Genomic DNA, 22,453 nt, shown 5'->3' with positions numbered 1-22,453 from the left:
AGAACCCATGTGTCTGTCTTCAGCTTGGTTGACAGATTTGGTTCATGTTAAATCCCACTGGCCCATCCTAGGAAGGCTGCAAGGCAGTGTGGGAACAGGCCACAATCTCTGATATACTGTAAAAGCATTCAGACTGATAGATTATGATTTTGTTTTGACAGCAGTGAGAAAGATAGAAGTTATGCCATGTTCTTCCCTTAAAATGCTCAGAGGTAGAGATTATGCTATGCTGATTTTTTTGATGACAGTTATTTAATGTTTTTTACAGTTGTTTTAATTTTAGGGGAGTTGAAGGAGGAATCCCTATGAAAAGCACAGCATTGAATTTAGATTTATTTAGTTATAAATATGACTATCTGGGAGCACTTTTAAATTCTCTGGTCTTGGGGTATGGGTTGTAGAGGATTTGTTTGGAAGTATTCTCATTACCTGTTTTCTCATCTTTTAAAGACTGTTGGCTTGGAAGAAGGATGGCAAAACCTAAGAGGGAGACAATTATTTTGAATGATATTTCTTTTCTGTTTTCTGATGCATAAGAAGTAGTGTTTCTCTTTTGTCTTCATCTATTTTTTTCTCCTGCATCCTGTATTTCATGAAAATATTTTTCTCTTTCTCGATGTTGCTGCTTTTTTTCCTCTGTAATGTATGAGTACACTTACTTTTGTATTCTTTATTTTTTTTTAAAATATTTCCCTTCTCATATCACTAGGTGGAAAGGGAATACCTGTCAATCATTCGGGAACTGGAGAAGGAGAGAAATTGTTTGTATCCCTGCCCTATTGGCCAGCTCTGAATTTGCCCATAACTTTTTTTTTTTAAAAAGTGGTATAGATTTGGTTTTCATTCTTGGAGTAATGATGAAATACTTTATGTTTTGTACCAGAACAAGGCTTTTGGCCTTCTGTTGCTGCTTTTGGTTCATGCCATTGGCTGAGAAACTGGTATCGCACTGCTCAGTGATTCCAATTATTATTATTATTATTGTGATTCTTTTTTTTATTGTTTAGTATTACATATAGTAGTACATATATTTCCCCCCTCCCCATTGACCTTCCCCCAGCCTCCCCTACCCCTGTCGCATACCCTCATCCCACCCCCCCAGTGTCTTGTGTCCATTTGTTGTGCTTATATGCATGCATACAAATCTTTTGGTTAATCTCTTACCTCCCATCCCCAACACTCCTGCCTCCCGCTATAATTTGACACACTGTTCTTTGACACACTGTTCGGTGCTTTACTCCCTCTGTATCTATCTTTTGGTTCATCAGGATATAATGTTCTGTATTTTTCATAAATGAGTGAGATCATGTGGTATTTTTCTTTCATTGCCTGCTTATTTCACTTAACATAATGCTCTCCAGGTCCATCCATGTTGTTGCAATTGGTAAGAATTCCTTCTTTTTTATAGCAGTGTAGTATTTCATTGTGTAGATGTACCATAGTTTTTTGATCCAATCATCTGCTAATGGGCATTTAGGCTGCTTCCAAATCTTAGCTGTGGTGAATTGTGCTGCTATGAACATAGGGGTGCATATATCCTTTCTGATTGGTGTTTCTAGTTTCTTGGGATATAATCCTAGGAGTGGGATTACTGGGTCAAATGGGAGTTCCATTTTTAGTTTTTTGGGGAAACTCCATACTGTTCTCCACAGTGGTTGCACCAGTCTGCATTCCCACCAGCAGTGCACGAGGGTTCCTTTTTCTCTGCATCCTTGCCAGCACTTGTCATTTGTTGATTTGTTGATGAGAGCCATTCTGACAGGTGTGAGATGGTATCACATTGTCGTTTTGATTTGCATCTCTCGGATAATTAATGACATGTCTCTTGGCCTTCCTTCTGTCTTTTTTTTGAAAATATTCTATTTAGGTCCGTTGCCCCCCCTTTTTTTTTTAATTGAGTCATTCATCTTCCTTTTATTAAATTGTATAAGTTCCCTGTAGATGTTGGAGATTAAATCCTTATCGGAGATAACATTGGCAAATATGTTCTCCCCTGTGCAGTGGGCTTTCTTGTTGTTTTGTTAATGGTTTCTTTTGCTTTGCAAAACTTCTTAATCTGATGTAGTCCCATTTGTATATTTTTTCCTTAGTCTCAATTGCCCTAGGAGCTGTATTGTTAAATATATTACTACAACAAATGTCTGCTAATTTGCTGCCTATGGCTTCTTCTAAGATTTTTATGGTTTCCCATCTTATGTTTAAGTCCTCTATCCATTTTGAGTTTATTTTTGTGTATGGTGTAAGTTGGTGGTCTAGTTTCTTTCTTTTTTTTCTTTTTTGCAAGTATCTGTCTAGTTTTCCCAACACCATTTATTGAAGAGACTGACTTGACTCCATTGTATACTCTTGCCTCCTTTGTCAAATATTAATTGAGCATAATGGCTTGTGTCCATTTCTGGGTTCTCTGTTCTGTTCCACTGGTCTATATGTCTGTTCTTGTTCTGCCTTTCAGTTTTGTTTTGTTTTTGTTTTTGTTTTTAATATATTTTATTGATTTTTTTACAGAGCGGAAGAGAGAGGGATAGAGAGTTAGAAACATCAATGAGAGAGAATCATCGATCAGCTGCCTCTTGCACACCCCCTACTGGGGATTTGCCCGCAACCAATGTACATGCCCTTGACCGGAATCGAACCTGGGACCTTTCAGTCTGCAAGCCGACTCTCTATCCACTGAGCCAAACCAGTTTCAGCTGTCTTTCAGTTTTTAAAAAAACACACTTATTGTTGAGAGTATTATAGATGTCTTCCTATTTTTCCCCCTTGCTGCCTTCCACCTGGTTCCTGCTCCCCAAGTCCCCAGGTCTTCACTCCCTTATTGTCTGTGTTCATAGGTAATGCATATATGCATATAAGATTTTTGGTTAATCTCTAACCCATCCCATCATCCCCACTTCTCTCTGAGATTTGTCAGTCTGTTCTATGTTTCCATGCCTCTGATTCTATTTTATTAATCAGTTTATTTTTTTCATTAAATTTCTTGTTTATTTTTAGATTCAAATGTTGATAGGTATGTATTTATTGCCATTATATTGTTCATATTTTTTATCTTCTTCCTCCTTCTCCTCTTCTTAAAGAATATTCAAGCTGAAAAAAAAAAAAGGATATTCAAGCCGAAAGTGGTTTGACTCAGTGGATAAGCGTCAGCCTGCGGACTGAAGAGTCCCAGGTTCGATTCGGGTCAAGGGCATGTACCTTGGTTGCGGGCAAATCCCCAGTAGGGGGTGTGCAAGAGGCAGCTGATCAGTGCTTCTCTCTCATCGATGTTTCTAACTTTCTATCCTTCTCTCTTCCTCTCTGTAAAAATTCAATAAAATATATATTTTTAAAAAAAAGAATATTTAACATTTCATATAATACTGGTTTGGTGGTGATGAATTCCGTTAGTTTTTTTCTTGCCTGTGAAGCTCTTTATCTTACTTTCAATTCTAAATGATAGCTTTGTTGGGCAGAATAATCTTGGTTGTAGGTTCTTGCCATTCATCACTTTGAGTATTTCTTACCACTCCCTCTGGCCTGCAAAGTTTCCGTTGAGAAATCAGCTGATAGTCTTAAGGATGCTCTCTTGTAGATAACTAACTGCTCTTCTCTTGTTACTTCTAAGATTCTCTCTTTGCCCAGGTGGCATGGCTCAGTGGTTGAGTGTTGACATATGAATCAGGAAGTCACGGTTTGATTCCTGGTCAGGGCACATGCCTTGGTTGTGGACTCGTCCCCAGTGTGGGGCATCAGGAGGCAGTCAATCAATGATTCTCATCATTGGTGTTTCTATCTCTTTCTCTCTCTCCCTTCCTCTCTGAAATCACTAAAATATATATATTTTAAAAAAGATTCTCTCTTTTCTTTAACTCTTGGCATTTACTAATTATGTGTCTGCCCTAGCCAGTTTGGCTCAATGGATAGAGCATCAGCCTATGGCTGAAGAGTCCCAGGATTGATTCTGGTAAAGGGCACATGCCAAGTTGTGGGCTCAATCCCCATTATGGGGTATGAGGAGACAGCTGATTAATGATTCTCTCTCATCATTGATGTTTCTATCTCTCCCTTTTCCTTCCTTTCTGAAATCAATAAAAAACATATATATTTAAAAAAATGTTCTTAAAAAACATTATGATGTGTTGTGGTGTAGGCCTCTTTGGGTTCCTCTTGTTTGGGACTTCTGCACTTTCTGGACTTGTAAGTCTATTTTTTTCACCAGGTAGGGGAAGTTTTCTGTCATTATTGCTTCACATAGGTTATCAATATCTTAGGTTTTCAATAGCTTGCTTTCTCTCCTCTCCTTCTGACACTGGGGGGTAGTATTGAGAGCGGGGTAGCTGGAGGGAGGAGCTGCACGCCTATCATGGTGGGGCAGGCTGATGGGGGGTGCGGCTGGCTAGAGGGTATTTGGCTGGTAGGCGCCGTCTTGATTGGGTTGGGAGAGTCCGGTCAGGGGCAGGCCAGGAGGGGGAAGGGGCCAAGAGGTTGGCCACTGGCCCCAACCCGAGAGGGCTGGTTCACTGGCCACAGTGGGCGTCATAGTGACCAGTTGTAGGTCATTATGTCTGTTACTGTAGCTGCCTTTTTCTATATATAGACTTTTTAATGTATTTTTATTTATTTCAGAGAGGAAGGGAAAGAGAGAGAAAGATAGAAACATCAGTGATGAGAATCATTAATTGGCTGCCTCCTGCATGTCCCCTAATAGGGATTGAGCCTGCAATGACCTCCTGGTTCGTAGGTTGACGCTCAATCACTGAACCATACCTGTTGGGCATAGTATTTTTTTAAAAATAATCCCCCCCCCACTGCTTGAAAGTGGATTTTGATTTTTTTTTTGTTAATAAATCTTTATTGTTCATATTATTACAAAAGTTCCTCATTTTTTCCCCCTCCACCAGGTTCCCACCCTACCCTCTGCCCTTTCCCCACCCCCTACTGTCCTCATCCATAGGTGCCCAGTTTATATTCAGTCTCTTCCTGCATCCCCAGTCTCTTCCTGCACCTCAGTCTCTTCTTTTCCCCGAGAATTGTCAGTCCACTCCCCTTCCATACCTCTCTGATTCTATTATATTCAACAGTTAATATTGTTCATCAAGTTTTTTATTTTTATTTATTTTTCATTTTTTTTCCCAAAAGGTTTTTTAATTCCCTTGGTTTTTTAGATTCACTTGTTGATAGTTACATATTTGTTGTTCATAATTTTTATCTTTATTTTCTTCCTCTTCCTAAAGAACCCCCTTCAGCAATTCATATAATTCTGGTTTGGCAGTGATGAACTCCTTTAACTTTTTTTTTATTAGTGAAGCTCTTTATCTGGCCTTTGATTCTGAGTGATAGTTTTGCTGGGTAGAGTATTTTTGGCTGTAGGTTCTTGTTATTCATCACCTTGAATATTTCTTGCCATTCCCATCTGGCCTGCATGGTTTCTGTTGAGAAATCAGCTGACAATCATATAGGTGCTCCTTTATAGGTAACTACCTGCTTTTCTCTTGCTGCTTTTACAATAGTATTCTCTCTTTGTCTTTTGCTCTTGGAATTTTAATTATGATGTGTCTTGGTGTGGTCCTCTTTGGATTCCTTTTGTTTGGGGTTTTGTGTGCTTCCTGGACTTGTAAGTCTATTTCTTTCACCAGGTGGGGGAAGTTTTCTGTCACTATTTCTTTCAATATGTTTTCGGTATCTTGCTCTCTGTCATCTTCTGGGACCCCAATAATTCTGATGTTGGTTCGCTTGAAGTTGTCCTAGAGGTTTCTTACATTATCTTCAACTTTCTGGATTCTCTTGTCTTCTTGCTTCTGTGGAGGAGTGTCCTCTGGCTCTTTGTGTTCCAAATCTTTGACTTGATTCTTGTGATCTTCCATTCTGTTTTTAGGACTCTGTATAATATTTTTTATTTCAGAGAATGTATTCTTTATTTCTTGTTGATCCTTTATTATTTCTAGTTGATTCCTTTTCATATCTTCATAGGTCTTGTTTATTTTATCGGCCTTTTCTAGGAGATTCTTGAAAAACTTTATAAGCGTGGTTTTGAACTCTATATCCAGTCGCTTTTTGTCCTCCATTTCTTTCGTTTGTGATCTGTTTCCTTGTCTTGGCATTTTCGTTGCTTCCCTGAGTTGGTATGGTGGGAGGATCAGCTGTATCTATGGCAGGAGACAGCCTTATTTGACTAGACTTGGAAAACTGCAAGAGCCTCTGTGCTCAGCTTGGATGGGGTGGAGTTTCGGGGTGGAGTTTCAGGGTGGAGCCTACAGCCTTGGCTTCCAGTTAGCCCTGCCCTATGAGGTTCCTGAGTCTCAGTGTTCCTCAGTGTCCTTTGGTACTCGCTGCAAGCACCTCTGAGAGAAAGGTGCCCTAGAGTTTCACCCGCTACCAGACAGTCTAGTCTCTCCCCCAACGAGCCTGCAACTGGGGTTCAGTGCAGTTGGAAGTGGGGATAAGAGCAGTCTGGAGCTTATGTCTCCTTCCTGCAAGGGCAATCCAGCGGCTCAATCAACAGTCTGTCCTCTGCACGAAATGTGTGCGACTCGGGGGGCCTTTTGCCACTCCTCATAGCTTCTGCCTTATGGCCGAGATTTCCTCTGTATGAGCCTGGGACCCGAGGGTCTCGCACAGAACTGGGGTTCAGTGCAGTCGGAGCTGGGGCTCAGCATAGTCTGGAGCTTTTGTCTCCTTCCCGCTAGGGCAATCTATCAGCCCAGTCAACAGTCTGTCCTCTGGGTGCAATGTGCACAACTCTGGGACTCTGCCTTTCACCGCTCCCCTGAGTTTCCACCTTATATCTAGCTCAGATTCCCTCTTTATGTGTCTGGGTCACCAGGGTCTTGCTCAGAACTGGAGTTCAGTGCTGTTGGAACTGGGGTTCAGCACAGTCCGGAGCTTTTATCTCCTTCCCGCTAGGGAACGCCAGCCAGGCACTCAGCCGCCCCTCCTCTCCCGCTCCATCCTCTCCGTGCGCGCAACATGTCTCCGTACCTTAGGCTTTTATAGCTCCTCTGATTTTCTTTCTGGCTTTCTCTTTCCTTCTCGTTGTAGAATTTCTAGTCAGTCAACTTTCCTATAGTTCTGGATAATGTCCACTTTATATTTTAGTTGTATTTTTTAAAATTGTTGTGTGAGGCTGTAGTTAGGCAGTTACCTGTGCCGCCATCTTGGTTTCTCTGGATTTTGATCTAAAAAATAATTCTTAATTGTTGTATTACATATGTTCCTTTTTCCCCCCATTGACCCTCTCTAGCCTGCCCCCATCCCCCCCGCCAGGCCTTCAGTACCCCATTGTCTGTGTCTGTGGTTTATGCATATATGCATACAAGGTCTTTGGTTGATTACCTCCCACCTACCTATGCTCCCCCCCTTCCCTCTGAAATTCTACACTCTGTCCATGCTTCCATGTCTCTAGATCCACTCCATTCACCAGTTTATTTTGTTACTTAGATTTCACACATGAGTGTGATCATGTGATACTTGTCATTCTCTGACTGACTAATTTCACTTAGCATGATATCTCCACATCCTTTTATGCTGTCTCAAAGTGTAAGAGATTCTTCTTTTTTATTGCTGCATAGTATTCCATGGTATAAATGTACCATTAAATTTTTATCCGCTCATCTACTGATGGGCACTTGGGCTGTTTCCAGATCTTTGCTATTATAAATTGTGCTGCTATGAACATAGGGGTGGATACATTCATTTTGATTGATGCTTTGGATTTCTTAGGATATATCCCTAGAAGTGGGATCACTGGGTCAAATGGCAGTTCCATATTTAATTTTTTGAGGAACCTCCATATTGTTTTCTATAATTGTTGCATCAGTCTGAATTCTCACCAGCACTTGTCATTTGTTGATTTGTTGGTGGTAACCATTCTGACAAGTGTGAGATGTTACCTCCTTGTCATTTTGATTTGTATCTCAGATGATTAATGACTGAGCATTTTTTCACATGTCTCTTGGCCTTCTGTAGGTCCTCTTTAGAAAAGTGTCTATATTTAGGTCCTTTGCCCATTTTTTAATTGGATTGTTTGTCTTCCTTTTGTTAAGTTGTATGAGTTCTTTATATTTTGGATATTAACCTTTTATCAGATGTATCATTGCCAAATATGTTCTCTCATACAGTGGGCACCCTTTTCGTTTTGTTGATGGTTTCTTTTGCTGTGCAGAAGCTTTTTATTTTGATCTAGTCCCATTTGTTTATTTTCTTCTTAGTTTCCTTTGCCTTAGGAGATGTATGTGTAAACATATTGCTACAGGAGATGTCTAAGATTTTGCTGCCTCTGGTTTCTTCAAGGATTTTTATGGTTTCACGACATAGTTAAGTCTTTTATTCATTTTTAGTTTATTCTTGTGTATGGTATAAGTTGGTGGTTGGTCTAGTTTCCTTTTTTAGTATGTATCTGTCCAATTTTCTCAACACCATTTATTGAAGAGATTCTTGACTCCATTGTATGCTCTTGCCTCCTTTGTCAAATACTGATTGAGCGTAATGGCTTGGGTCAATTTCTGGGTTCTCTCTCTGTTCCATTGATCTATATGCCTGTTCTTGTGCCAGTACCAAGCTATTTTGATTACAGTGGCTTTGTAGTATAAGTTAAAATCTGGTATTGTGATTCCTCCAACTTCTTTTTTCTTTCTCAAAATTGCTGCAGCTATTCATTGTCTTTTTTGATTCTATATAAAATTTTGAAGTATTTACTCTAGCTCTGTGAAATATGCTATTGGTATTTTAACAGGGATTGCATTGAATATGTAGATTGCCTTGGGTAGTATGGACATTTTAATAATATTGATTCTTCCAATCCATGAACACAATATATTCTTCCACTTGTTTATATCTTCTTCTATCACTTTTTTCAACATCCTGTAGTTTTTAGGATCTTTTACCTCCTTGGTTAAGTTTATTCCAAGTACCGTATTTCTTTGTGATAAGACTATCCCATATATAAGTTGCCCCCCACTTTTTCAACCCCAAATTAAGAAATCAATATTTTAAACATTTTTTTGGGTTTTCCTCTTAGGGCCTTCTTCTCTTTTTTTTTTTTTTGGCATCTTAAGGAGTTGTTCTTCCTATTTTCTCTATTATCTGATCATATAATCAGTGGGAGGAGATTCAAATTGTCTCTCTGCTGCTCTATTTCCATGCTCTTTTGCATAGCTGATTACATTCAGTTTGAAATTTGCAGAGTAAGACAATCGCTTACTGGTATTTATCTTGTTATTTTTTGACATCTTTATGGACTCAAAATGCTCACTCTCCTGTTGCATCTGCACACTCTCCACTTCCACCTCCAATTACAGCATCAGCTGACATCAGTAACAATAAGGCTTGTGATTGGAGGAAGCCTGTTTGAAAGGTATGGGCAGCTACACACCCATGGGGCTCCCTCCTCTGCTGACTTCCCTATATAAGACATCCCTCCATTTTTACTCTTAATGATTTTAGGAAAAAAATAGCATCTTATACAAAGAAAAATATGGTATCTTAAATTTTTTTGTTGCAGTAGAAAATGGGATTGTTTGTTTAGTTTCTCTTTTTGAGGATTCATTATTGGTGTATAAAAAAGCCATTGATTTTTGGGTGTTGATTTTGTATCCTACTACATTGCCAAATTCATTTATTAAATCTATTAGTTTTTTGGTGGAGTCTTTAGGGTTTTCTATGTACAATATCATGTCATCTGCAGATAATGAGATTTTTGCATTCCAATTTAGATGCCTTTTATTTCTTCTTCTTGTCTGATTGCTGTACTATGTTGAATAAGAATGGTAAAAGTGGACATCCCTTTTTTGTTCCTGTTCTTAGGGGAAATGCTTTTAGTTTTTGCCCATTGAGTATGATGTTTGCTGTAGATTTGTCATATATGGCCTTTATCATGTTGAAATATGCTCCCTGTATTCCACTTTGCTGAAAGTTTTTATAAAAAATAGGAGTTGAGCCGAAACCGGTTTGGCTCAGTGGATAGAGAGCGTCAGCCTGCGGACTGAAGGGTCCAGGGTTTGATTCCGGTCAAGGGCATGTAACATGGTTGCGGGCACATCCCCGGTGAGGGGTGTGCAGGAGGCAGCTGATCGATGATTCTCATCGATGTTTCTAACTCTATCCCTCTCACTTCCTCTCTGTAAAAAACCAATAAAATAATTTTAAAAAAATAGGAGTTGAATTTTGTCGAATATTTTTTCTGTGTCTATTGATATGATGATGTGATTTTGTCTTTCAATTTGTCTATGTAATGTATCATGTTTATTAATTTATGAATATTGTCCCAGCCTTGCATCCCTGGAATAAATTCCACTTGGTCATGGTGTATGATCTTTTTAATATATTGCTATATCTGATTTGCTAATATTTTGTTGAGAATTTTAGCATATATGTTCATCAGGGATATTGTAGTGTCTTTATCTGATTTTGGAATTAGGATAATGCTGGCCTCATAAAAAGAGTTTGGAAGTGTTCTTTCCTCTTGGATTTTCTGAAATAGTTTGAGGAGTATAGGTGTTAGTTTTTTTGAATGTTTGTTAAAACTTCCCTGTGAAGCCATCCAGACATGGGCTTTTGTTTGCTGGGAGGTTTTTTTTTTTGTTTGTTTGTTTTGTTTGTTTTGTTTTTTTACTGCTTCTATTTCATCAGTTGTTATTGGCCTATTCAGGTTTTCTGATTCTTCTTGATTCAGTTTTGGGAGGTTGTGTTTTTCTAGGAATTTGTCTATTTCATCCATGTTGTCCAGTGTGTTGGCATACAGTTATTCATAGTATTTTCTTACAATCGTTTGTATTTCTGTGGCATCAGTGGTTATTTCTCCACTTCAGTTTTTTATTTTATTTATTTGTGTCCTCTCTCTTTGTTTCTTGATGGGTCTGGATAACAGTTTATTGATTTTGTTTATCCTTTCAAAGAACCAGCTCTTCGTTTCATTGATTTTTTTTTCTTTGCTCTGTGTTATTTATTTCTGCTCTGATCTTTATTATTTCCTTCCTTCTACTTACTCTGGGCTTTTCTTGTTATTCTCAAAATTTTGAGTACTTTAAGTTGTAGCGTTAAATAGCTTATTGTAATTTTCCTTGTGTTTTTTTTTTTTTTTTTTTTTTTTTTTTTTTTTTTTTTTTTTTTTTTTTTTTTTTTTTTTTTTTTTTTTTTTTTTTGATGTGTGCCTGTAGCACTATGAACTTCTCTCGCAGAACTGCTTTTACTATATCCCAGAGATTTTGGCTTGTTTTTTATTCATTTTCCTTTGTTTCCAGGAAGTTTTTATTTATTCTATTTCTTGATCTCGGTAACCCATTTATTGTTTAATAACATGCTATTTAGCCTCCATGTGTTTGAATGTTTTGGGGTGTTTTTACTGTAGTTGATTTCTAATTTCATTCCACTGTGATCTGAGAAGATTCTTGATATGATTTCAGTCTTCTTGAACTTGTGGAGATTGATTTTGTGCCCTAACATGTAGTCTATCTTTGTGAATGATCCATGTGCACTTGAAAAGAATGTATAGCTGAAACCGGTTTGGCTCAGTGGTAGAGCGTTGGTCTGCGGACTGAAAGGTCCCTGGTTCGATTCCAGTCAAGGGCACGTACATTGGTTGCGGGCACTTCCCCGGTAGGGGTGTGCAAGAGGGGGTGTGCAAGCTGGTCGTTATTTCTCTCTTGTTTCTATCTCTCTATCTCTCTCCCTTCCTCTCTGTAAAAAATCAATAAAATATATATTTAAAAAAAGAAAAAAGAAAAGAATGTATAGTCTGCTGCTTTGGAGTGAAATGTTCTATAAATGTCAATTAAATTATCTAATCCATCGTGTCCTTTAGAATCACTGTTCCCTTATTTTTTGTCTGGAAGATCTATCCAGTGAAGTCAGTGGATGTTTAAGTCCCTCACTATAATTGTATTGTTGATCTCTCCGTTAAAGTTCTCTAGAGGTTTTGTGTGTGTGTGTTTTTTGTTTTGTTTTTTTAATATTTTGGTGCTCCTGTATTGAGTGCATATATGGTTATAGCCTTTTGTTGGATCGATCCCTTTAGTACTATGTAGTGATCTTTGTTGTCTCTTGTGATGGCCTTCATTTTAAAGTCTATTTTGTCAGATATGAGTATTGTTACTCCAGCTCTATTTTCTTTTCCATTTTCATAGAAATTTCCCCCCATCCCTTCACTCTCATCCTGTGTGTGTCTTTTGTTCTAAGGTGGGTATCTTGTAGATAGCTTATAGTTGGGTCATGTTTTTGTGTTCATTCAGCTACCCTATGCCTTTTGATTGGAGCATTTACTCCATTTACATTTAGGGTTTTTATTGATAGGTACCTATTTATTGCCATTTTAATTCTGTATGCCTAGGTTTCTCTCTCTTTTTCTTCTTATTACAGCAGTCTATTTAGCATTACTTGTAATGCTAGGTTGGTGGTGATTTACTCCTTTGGCCTTAATTTTTTTTGTTTGGGAAGCTCTTTATTTGACTATTTTGAATGATAGCTTTGCTGGATATAGTAATCTTGGTTTCAGATCCTTGCTTTCCATTACCTTGATTACTTCATGCTATTCCCTTTGGCCTGTAGAATTTCTCATGAGAAATCAGGTGTCCACCTTATTGGAGCTCCTTTGTAGTAACAGTTTGCTTTTGTCTTGCTGCCTTTATAAGATTCTCTCTTTGTCTTTAATTTTTGGTATTTTAATTATAATGTGTCTGGATGTGAGCTTGTTTGGATTCTTCTTATTCAGGGTTCTTTGTGCCTCCTAAACTTGTGAGACTTTCCTTTACCAGGTTAGGGAAATTTTCTGCCATTTCTTCAAACATGTTTTCTCTTTTTCTGCCTCTTCTGGAACACCTGCTATTCTAATATTGTTACATTTCATATTGTCCCACAGAGCCCTTAAGCTGTCCTCCTGTTTTTTCTTTTTGGTTTTTTGAGTGATTTTTAAAACTTTGTCTTCTAATTCACTGTTTTGATCCTCAACTTCACCTAATCTGCTGTATATTCCTTCCAATGTGTTCTTTATTTGTGTTATGTCATTCTTTATTTCCAACTGTTCTTTTTTCATAATTACTAATAACTTTTCTCATGCTGTTCAGCATCTTTACCATTATTACCTTGAACTCTGTTTCAGATAAATTTCTTATTTCTGCTTCATTTATCTCATCTTCTTGAAAATTCTCTTGTTCTTTCATTTGGGGATTGTTTCTTTGTCTCCTCATTTTGGCTGTCTTTTGGGATTTGTGACTATGTATTAGGTAGATTTGCTATGCCTTCCAATCTCTAATGCAGGAGAGTGTCAAATGCTGTTTCTGACTAATTAGATCAGGCAAAGACTCAGTCTCCAGAGACCACTTCTGCCTACAGATGGATAGGATTTGAACTTGAATTGCACCCTGGCAATCATCCTCAGGTGTGGCAAAAGTTTTTTTTCAACAGGGTGAATGGTTGCTTCTGCCTGGAGGCTAATTGTTATTTTTAGTCTCTTATATAATCTCAGGGCAAGGTATTTTCCAATAGGGTGGGTCAACTGTCTTTCCCCCAGGCAAGGCAGATATCTGTGTGGGAAAGATGTCCTCCTCTGCATGAGGGAATGACTCAGCCCAGGAAACTGGGGGTGTCTGCCTTCTGTGCTCTAACTCTCAAGTCCCCAGTCCTGCTTCTGCTCACACAGCTCCAGTCCACTTGCAGGAGAGAACCCTGATACTAAGGACCTAAAGTATAGACTGCATAGAGACTGGTAGGAGGGGTAGAGATGTGAAGGGGCTGGCCGGGTACCCACAGACAGCAACTGAAGTCCTGGAGAGATATCTCAGCTGAGGAAGGTTGCCACTGAGAACTCTCGGATCTAATACCCAAGCTGGGGCCCCCAGCAGAGAGTACCAGAACTGAGAAGGGTACCCATATAACATCTGGCTCGGAAAAGAAGGGTACCCACATAACATCTGGCTGGGAAAAGCATTGGGAAAACCAAGGAGTGACAGTTGAAATTCAGGCACCTCTTAAAGGGCCAATGCATAAAATTCCCTGTGGAGCCACCCATCTTGTGCTGTATCAGGGTTCTCTACTGAAATTCTTCCATTGATTATTCAGGAAGTTTTTCTATATTTTAGTTGTAATTACAGTTTGTTCCAGGGAACATATCCATGCAGCATCCACTTTATTAGTTGTTCTAGGGATCTCTTCCTTCTTTTAGTATATATTGATATATACACACACACACAACACATATACATACACATATGTGTGTGTGTGTGTGTATACACATCTAACTTTTAGTGGTCTACTTAGAATTAATATTTTGGCATTTCAGGTGGAATGTCAAAACCTTACCACTACATAGGTTTCTTTCCTATCCCCCTTTAATATAGTTGTCTTTCTATTATATTTACCTTCGTATATTAAGAACTCCATGTTACAATCTTAGAATTTTTGCTTTTAAACTGATTGCTTTTAAAGAACTAAGTATGAGAAGAATAATCTGTTGTATGTAACCAGATATTTAGCATTTATATTTTTCTTTCGTTGTTTCTGGTGTTCCTAGTGAAGTTGTATTATTTCCTATCTTTTTAAAAAATATATATTTTATTGATTTTTACAGAGAGGAATGGAAGGGATAGAGAGTTAGAAACATCATTGAGACAATGGACACAACTCTGGGGAGGGAGGGAATGTATTGGAGGGGGAGCAATGGTATATGTACACAGATAATAATTTAATTAAAAAAATAAAAATAATAATAATAAAAAAGAAACATCAATGAGAGAGAAACATTGATCATCTGCCTCCTGCACAGTCCCTACTGGATATGTGCCTGCAACCAAAGTACACACCCTTAACTGGAATTGAACCGGGACCCTTGAGTCCACAGGCCAACACTCTATGCACTGAGCCAACTGGTAATGGCTTTCCCATCTTTTTGAGAACTTTCTTTAGCCATTCTTTTATAGATGGTGTATGACAATGAATTATTTTAGCTTTCTATCATCTGAGAAAATCTCTATGTCATCTTGATTCCTAAAGATAATTTTCTTTGGATATAGAATTCTCTATTGTTTTTCCTTTCAGCACTTTAAATATGTTCTACTTTCTTTTGCTCTTCATAGTTTCTGGTAAGTGTTCCCTTATTAATCAGTGCATCATTTTTGTTTGCTTTCACAATTTTTCTTTGTCTTTACCTTTTAGCTATTAGATCATGATGAAGTCAGGAGTGGATTTTGTTGTGTTTATTCTGTTTGGGTATTATTGAGCTTCTTGACTCCATAGGTTTATGTCTTTTGTGAAATTTGTGACATTTTCAGCCATGATTTCTTCAAATGTTTTACACACCTCTCCCTTCTAAGGATACTGATAGCCCAAATATTAGTTTTTGGTATTGTCTTTTAGGGCCTGATGATCTGTTTCCCGTCCCACACCCCAAACATTTTTCTCTTTTTTTTTTCATATTTGATATGTCTTAAAAATCACTAGTTCTTCTGTCATTTCTGTTCTGCTATTGAACACACCAAATGAATGTTTATATTTTGGTTGTTTTATGTAATTAATGTGTGTGTGTGTGTGTGTGTGTGTATATATAAATATATATATTAATCTTCATCTGAGGATATATTTTTTTCCCATTGATTTTTAGAAAGAGGGAAAGGGAAGGAGAGAGGGAGAAAGGGGAGTGGAAGGGAAAGGGAGGAAGGTGAGTGGAGGGGAGAGGGAGGAGAGGAGCGGAAGAAGGGAGAGAAACTTTAATGTGAAAGAGACATCAATTGGTTGTCTCCTGCATACCCTGAGTTCAAACCTGCAACTCAGGTAGGTGCCCTTAACCAGCAAGTGAACCTGAGACCCTCCAGTCTGGGGGCCAACACTCTAACCACTGAGCAACACCAGCTAGGGTGATTGTTATATTTTTTAGTTCTAAAATTCCCATTGTTTCTTTTTTATATCCTCAATTTCTTTTCTGAGGCATTCTGTCTTTCCATAGTTTCAGGAGTGTTTTTCCTAATTTTTGGAACATTTTTATTATAGCTACTATAATAGCTGTAAGATAGTTTCTATATCTGTGTCATCTCAGTATTGTATCTGTTAATCTCTTTTCCTATGCAAATTGAGATTTTCTTGGTTCTTTGTATGCCAAGTAATTTTGGATTATGTCCTGGAAAATTTGAATATTGAGTTACAAGGGTCTGGGTTTTGTTTAAATGCTGTAATGAATGTTGACTTTTATTTTAGCAGACATTTGACCTGGTTAGGTTCAGCTTGAAATTTCTATCCAACCTTCAGTCAGTGGTAATCCTAAAGCCATTTCAGTTTTCTGAGTTTTTGCAGAGATATTTATATCTGCTTTGCATCTATATTATTCATTAACTCATCTGGGAAGTGGCCAGTGGTTATTCTCTTAGTTCAGAGTAACCATTTTGTACATGTGCTGCCTAAGCGAGCACCAGAGTAACCATTTTGTTAAAAGAGATACACTTGGGCCGAAACCGGTTTGGCTCAGTGGATAGAGCATCGGCCTGCGGACTGAAAGGTCCCAGGTTCCATTCCGGTCAAGGGCATGTACCTTGGTTGCGGGCACATCCCCAGTAGGGGGTGTGCAAGAGGCAGCTGATCGATGATTCTCTCTCATTGATGTTTCTAACTCTCTATCCCTCTCTCTTCTTCTCTGTAAAAAATCAATAAAATATATTTGTTTTTTTTAAAAAAAAAGAGAGATACACTTGGAATTATTTTAGATATGAAAGGTCATTATGAGAACATTTCAGAAAGTTCTGAAAAAATATGTGTAAATTTTTGCATACATACTAGTATATCCTAGATCTGTATGTGAGTCTAGATGACTATTATACTCTTTTTGCAAATTCTGTTACATTAGTAATTACTCAAAAATTTGAAGGCATATGAGAAATATACATAAAAAACATGCCATTTCTTTGTTTTAAAACCCCCAATGGTATCTCATCTTGCTAGTATAAAAGCCAGATTCTGTTCAGTGGTCTGTTTGGCCCTTCAGGATCTACCTTCTAACCCTCTAGTGGCTCTCATCTCATTCTGAGAAAAAACAGAATCCTCTTTTTTCTTCTTCTTCTGTATGACCCTTAATGAATCTATCTCATATTCCTAGGGCATATCATAGTGTCTGGCCCATAGTATGAAACAAGCAGACAATAAATATGTGGTTGAATGAATGACTAGTTGTCTTTGTGACAGGTTTTGTTGTTTTTCTTAAGATGACTAGACTTTACCCATATGTTATTTTGTGCAGTTGCGGACCTTGCACCACCTATAATTTCCATTACTTGCTGCAGCAATAGATCATTATTACTTTTCCTTAGGTTCTTATAAATTAAGGCCTAAGGTCACTTCTAAGTCTTCTGTCCCAGAGCCATATATACTTTCAAGAACTATTACTATTCTTTTTTGGTGTCCTTTGTACCACTTACTTTACCTTAATCTATTTATCCTCATCCCCATCCTTATACTGTGTTCTCATCCTTTTGTATCAGTTCTATCAGATGCCTTCATAGTTTCCTCATTCCCCATTAAATCATCTCCCCCTCTTTTTGGGGACAGATACAGGAGAAAGAACTAGTATCCAATGTTGCCTACCTTCTTTCCCAAAATGAAGAATGATTTTACCAAATACAGCTTTCTGGGGGGAGAAATTCTCTTTAACTACGTTTGGTCTTAGTTTCTAAAGTCCAGCTCTGTAGCTTTTAGGCAAAGACCATTTCTCTGGCCTCAATTATTTTGCAGATGAGAAAAAAGCAACATAATTTTAAAAGTGAACTTTTAATTCAATACATATCTCCAGCTCATTGTTCTTCTGTAATAAGACTCTATTTTGGCATCTCAATATGTGCAGCAGAAAAGAGCTGCTGCTGTGTCTTTAAAAAGCCATCTTCAGAGCAGTGTGGAGGCAGGCATGTCACTGAACTGCTTGAATGAGAGCGAGAAGAGGAGGTGGAAGGGGGTGCTCTTACAGCGTGTGTGTGTGTGTGTGTGTGTGTGTGTGTGTGTGTGTGTGTGTCTGCGCGCGCGCGCGCACACGGGTGGACTGTTGGCAGAGCTCTAGGTGACATCCCTCTGAACAGCTGGGCCATGGACTGCTTCAGAGCTGCTTGTCAGAGCAATTAGCTTGCTGGAGACGCAGCATTTCATTCAAGGGTGAAGGGTGCAAGCGGGGACTGTGGGAGGGGTAAGAGGCACAGGTTTCCCAGAAGGAATTTCTTCCAGCAAAATTCCGGCAGAACTGATTCTTACAATGAGGTCTCCATTAATAATGTGAGCTTGCTGTTGGTTTCATCTGGGGTGAGTTTTGGATAATTTTTATTTCTTTATATAAAAGCCCTTGAACTCCACAGACTGGATGGGGGAGAAGCTAGAAATATATATTTTGTATCTTGGCCAATTTAACTATATAACACACACTAGGGAAATGAGAGGATTGTTCAAGAGTTACGTTTTATAGGGGGTTTGGGGCATTTTCGTGTTTGTTTTTTTATTTAAAATATTTTAAAACTAGGCTTGCTGGGAATTTTCTTATATTCAGATTTTACCTCTTCCATGGCTATTTCAAGCGATGTTTCATTCAGATTTAGCTTATGAAAATAGTGGTGATTTCTGTTCTCTGTGGTGATGCTGTTGACGCACATTGCAGAAAGCAGGGAATCCCCTATAAATATCCTTCACTGTGTCATTCCACAGCTATCCACACCCAGCTGGTGAATATGTCTCTCTGTCCTGTCTTTATGTAACTGTCTCCTGGTCTTTGAATGTGATAAGAGAACGGTGTTGCCTTTACTGTTTCTAGGAAGGTTTTTTATTTTATTTTTTATTATGAACATCTTAGGAGGAATTTTTTCAGTGTTTTTACTAAAACATGCCTTTGACTTGTTGAGGTTATCATAAGAATTTCCTTGGGGGTTTACTGCTCCTTATTTGGGATTATTTGTTTGTCTCTCATAATTGGCTTGTTTTTGTTTGCTGGCTTGGTTTCTAAAGAGTGCAGAGATGGGATTCCCTCTACCTCCAGTGACGTAGTGAATTTGTTTGCAGTCTTTTTCTTCTGAGCGGGAGGGGACAGAAAAGGAAGAAGAAAAATCCATCAGAACTGGTGCGTTCTATGCCTTGACGATAACTGGGTGGATTGAACAGAGTTTAGAGCAAAATGAGATGTTAATGATAAGGATGCTATTTTGTTTGTTTCCTTTAGAATAGGCTGGGGTCAAAGTCAGGATTGCTGAAGCAGCATGCCTTAATTAACCCTATGTATCCTACTGCTAATGAATTTTACCGAATGGTTTTTTCTAAATATGAAATTTTGAAAAGGGCTCATAAGCAGATTTCTAGAACTCATCATCTATGAATAATTCTAGGTTAAGTTTTGGAATTCGAAATTTTTCTATCTTATTTGCACTGATCCTGAGCATGCAGTTTGTACACTGTTCAAGCAGACCTCAAAAATAGGTGGTTATATAAAATTTCTTGCCACTGTTGTTAAAGTAAAACTCTCATTTTGAATGTCTAGAGCCAAAGCAAAGCTTTAGGAAGAAATTGTTAGATATATTCTTAGGTATGAACCTAACTTCTCTTTTTTTTAGATTAAGTGCTTGGGCTTCCTGCTCCTTTTTATGCAACTCCATTTTAATACCACTGATCTCTGGAGGGCTGCCTGCAAAGGTCAGTGTGAAAAATTCAGAAGACTTAGAGCCTAGGAAAGTTTAAGGTTTCCTTCCTGTGGATGTGTTTGGATAGCATATGTGGAACAATACCTTTAAGAATTTACTGTTTTATTTTCTATCCTGATACTCTTTTCTGTTCTATGCTTTCATTTTTCTAAGTAATATATGTGAAGTGAAAAGAGAAATGTCTGCTTTTCAGCTTACTTTGTGCAGTCTTATTTGTATGGTCATTCAATTATATGAATATGTATTATAGCCATAAATATTTCAAACTAACAAAATTCTCATTTATTTGGAGAGAAGAAAGTGGGGGTGGTGATAACCCTAAGGTAAACCAAGAGCATTCCAGAATAACCTATTTAGAAACTTGCCAGAAACTGGAGCTATAAGGGTTAAGAGAATTCCACTGCATCTTGCATCTCAATATTGCAGCAAATATGTGGATAATTTCTTGCTAGCTTTTCAGGAAACCCCTGTGGTGGACAACCCTCGTTAATCGTTGCTGGGAGACTGCTCTGACGTCACTGGCAGCAGTTCCCTGTCTGCAGCGAAGAATGGAATAGCCAGCCTTTGAGAGGGAAGAAAACTGCTGTGAAATTAAAAGATGAGGTTTTTGTTAACTTGGTTTTCCTTTCATTTCAGAGTGGGTGGAATAGACCTAAAGTCTTTATCAAATGTTTCAGTCATTAGCAATTATATTATTAAGTCTCTTTATTTCAAATGAAAATACCTTCTTTTTTTTTATCTTAATTTTCTAACCATCAAGGTTTTGAAAAGGTCAGGGAAAAGATTTTAGTTTCTTTTTTATCCTTCCTTCCTTTTTTTTTTTTTTTTAAGAAGAAAAACTGCTTTTGCAAAAGTATTTCTCATCATCCTGATTGGGATAATTAAAAATGTGACTTATGTTGGAAGACCTTTCTGGTGAAATAGATAATGACTATTTCTGTGCCTAAAAGTTACTATATGTACTTCTCTCTGATGTTCTCTCCTGTCCTACCCACTCACACTGCTATATAGTCTGTTAGAAGCTTCTTTCTTTGAAAAGTATAGTGGCTAAGTGTTTGGACTCTGACTTAGGCCGCCTGAGTTCAATTCCCAAGTAGGCCAATTGCTGGTTCTATGACGTTGGACACATTACTTAACCCCTCCGTTTCTTCATATGTAAAATATGAAATGAAGATAATAGCATCCACCTACTAGGGTTTTTTTGAAGATTAAAAGAATTAATGCATGGGAAGGCTTTAACATACCAGTTCATGGTAATCTAAATTGCTTATTTAACATTAGACATTATTATTGATATTTAGAAATTAAGCAGGGTAATACTATTTATGTCTTCAGATCACCTGTAATTTTTGAGGAAGCTAGGAGAGATTTTCAAGCCATGTAGGATATTGAGCCATGTAGGATTTTAGAAAAATGAATATAAATATAATCTAAATATTTAAACTTAAATTTGACTCTGTTGAACCTTTTAGGAAGTATCTTTTCTAATTTGATGCTTATAGGCTAAATTGGAAACATGTTCCCTCAGATTAAGAGCTTTTTCTTTGAGCTTTTGACTTATTTAATTTTTTGCTTTATTTTCTCCCACTGATTCTGATCTACTTTAAAATCTTAGGATGCTTATATTTATTATATACCTCTGAAACTTTGTATCTTCTGAGTGTGTGAATTGATGTGGTGTTCTTCCTCCATATGTTTGTGAAAGAATAAGATTTATGTGAAATACCACATTTAAAAACTTAAAATATATATTTTTATTGATTTCAGAGAGCGTGGGGCAACCAGGCTGGCAGGGAGGTTGGTGAGGGACAACCAAATGACTGATCAGCAGGCTGAGTGGGGCCACAAGAATGGCAGGGGGTAGCAGTGGGAGCAACCAGGCCAGCAGGGAAGGGGGGGGCAGTTGTGAGCAATCAGGCGGCAGGCAGAGACAGTTAGGGTGATCAGGCCAGCAGGGAGGCAGTTAGGGGTGACCAGGTCAGCAGGAGGGGCAATCAGGCCAGCAGGCAGAGATGATTAGGGGTGATCAGGCAGGCAGACAGGTGAGCAGTTAGGAGCCAGCGGTCCAGGATTGTGAGAAGGATGTCTCCCTAGGGGTCCTGGATTGGAGAGAGTACGGGCTGGGCTGAGGGGACATCTCCCTCTCTCCCCCCGTGCACAAATTTTGTGCACCAGGCCTCTAGTTTTCTATAATGCACAAATGTGACTGTACTTAGTGTCACTGAACTGTATACCTAAAAATGATTAAAACAATACACAATAGAATAAACCAGATGAAAATATATAGTTTCCAAGCTAATTTTAAACCTTACATCAGATTCTGCTTCTCAGCATTCACTTACCACCATATACAATAGTAGAAGGTAGGGATCAAAGTTGCTTGTTGCATCCAGAGATATTACATCAATTATTGTGAAAAGCATGCTAGGAAAAGGGAATACTTTATAAGTCAGGTGGATTTTAGAATGTTAATGAGCACCATTGGGGAGAATGGTCAGGGTTTTTTTTAATGTAGTCTCCTCATCTAGTTTGTAATTATCTGTTTCCTCTTTTCTTCAAAGAGATCTGTAGCTGAGGGAGAACGAATGGGGGCATATGGTGTGTGAAGAGCAAATGTATTATTTCCTCATTTGGGCATGGTTTCTCTAATAATAGTGGGATGGGGTTGGGAGGAGAATGTAGAGAAGAGGATAGACATATAATTCCCAGGACTGTATGAGCTGATTGTGATTTGAGAATATGGAGCATAAGAGCCTGATATCTGTTCTAATGATAATTTTAATAATTAAAACAAAGTTAGGGAGCTCTAGCTGGTTTGGCTCAGTGGAGAGAGCATTGATCCA

General features: G+C 38.1%; 1 protein-coding gene across 24 annotated transcripts in view; it reads left to right on the top strand.

The window, feature by feature from the left end:
- The window catches only part of R3HDM2 (R3H domain containing 2), a 144,073-nt gene that overhangs the window by 38,184 nt on the left and 83,436 nt on the right, over nucleotides 1-22,453 (top strand). For 20 of the 24 annotated variants that reach the window (XM_045588171.1, XM_045588174.1, XM_045588169.1 and 17 more), the window contains one exon: nucleotides 19,524-19,602. The exons of 3 other annotated variants lie outside the window; for them this stretch is intronic. In XM_045588171.1, the coding sequence (XP_045444127.1) occupies nucleotides 19,554-19,602 (49 nt within the window). In that variant the 5' untranslated portion in view covers nucleotides 19,524-19,553. Of the gene's footprint in view, nucleotides 1-19,523; nucleotides 19,603-22,186; nucleotides 22,209-22,453 lie in introns of those variants that run through there. One more of the 24 variants, XM_036455960.2, reaches the window with a different exon arrangement.

The sequence above is a fragment of the Pipistrellus kuhlii genome, unplaced genomic scaffold, assembly GCF_014108245.1.
Source record: "Pipistrellus kuhlii isolate mPipKuh1 unplaced genomic scaffold, mPipKuh1.p scaffold_m20_p_3, whole genome shotgun sequence".
NCBI lineage: Eukaryota > Metazoa > Chordata > Mammalia > Chiroptera > Vespertilionidae > Pipistrellus > Pipistrellus kuhlii.
The sequence above is the reverse complement of the archived record's forward strand: the minus strand, read 5'-3'. Positions and strand labels throughout refer to the sequence as shown.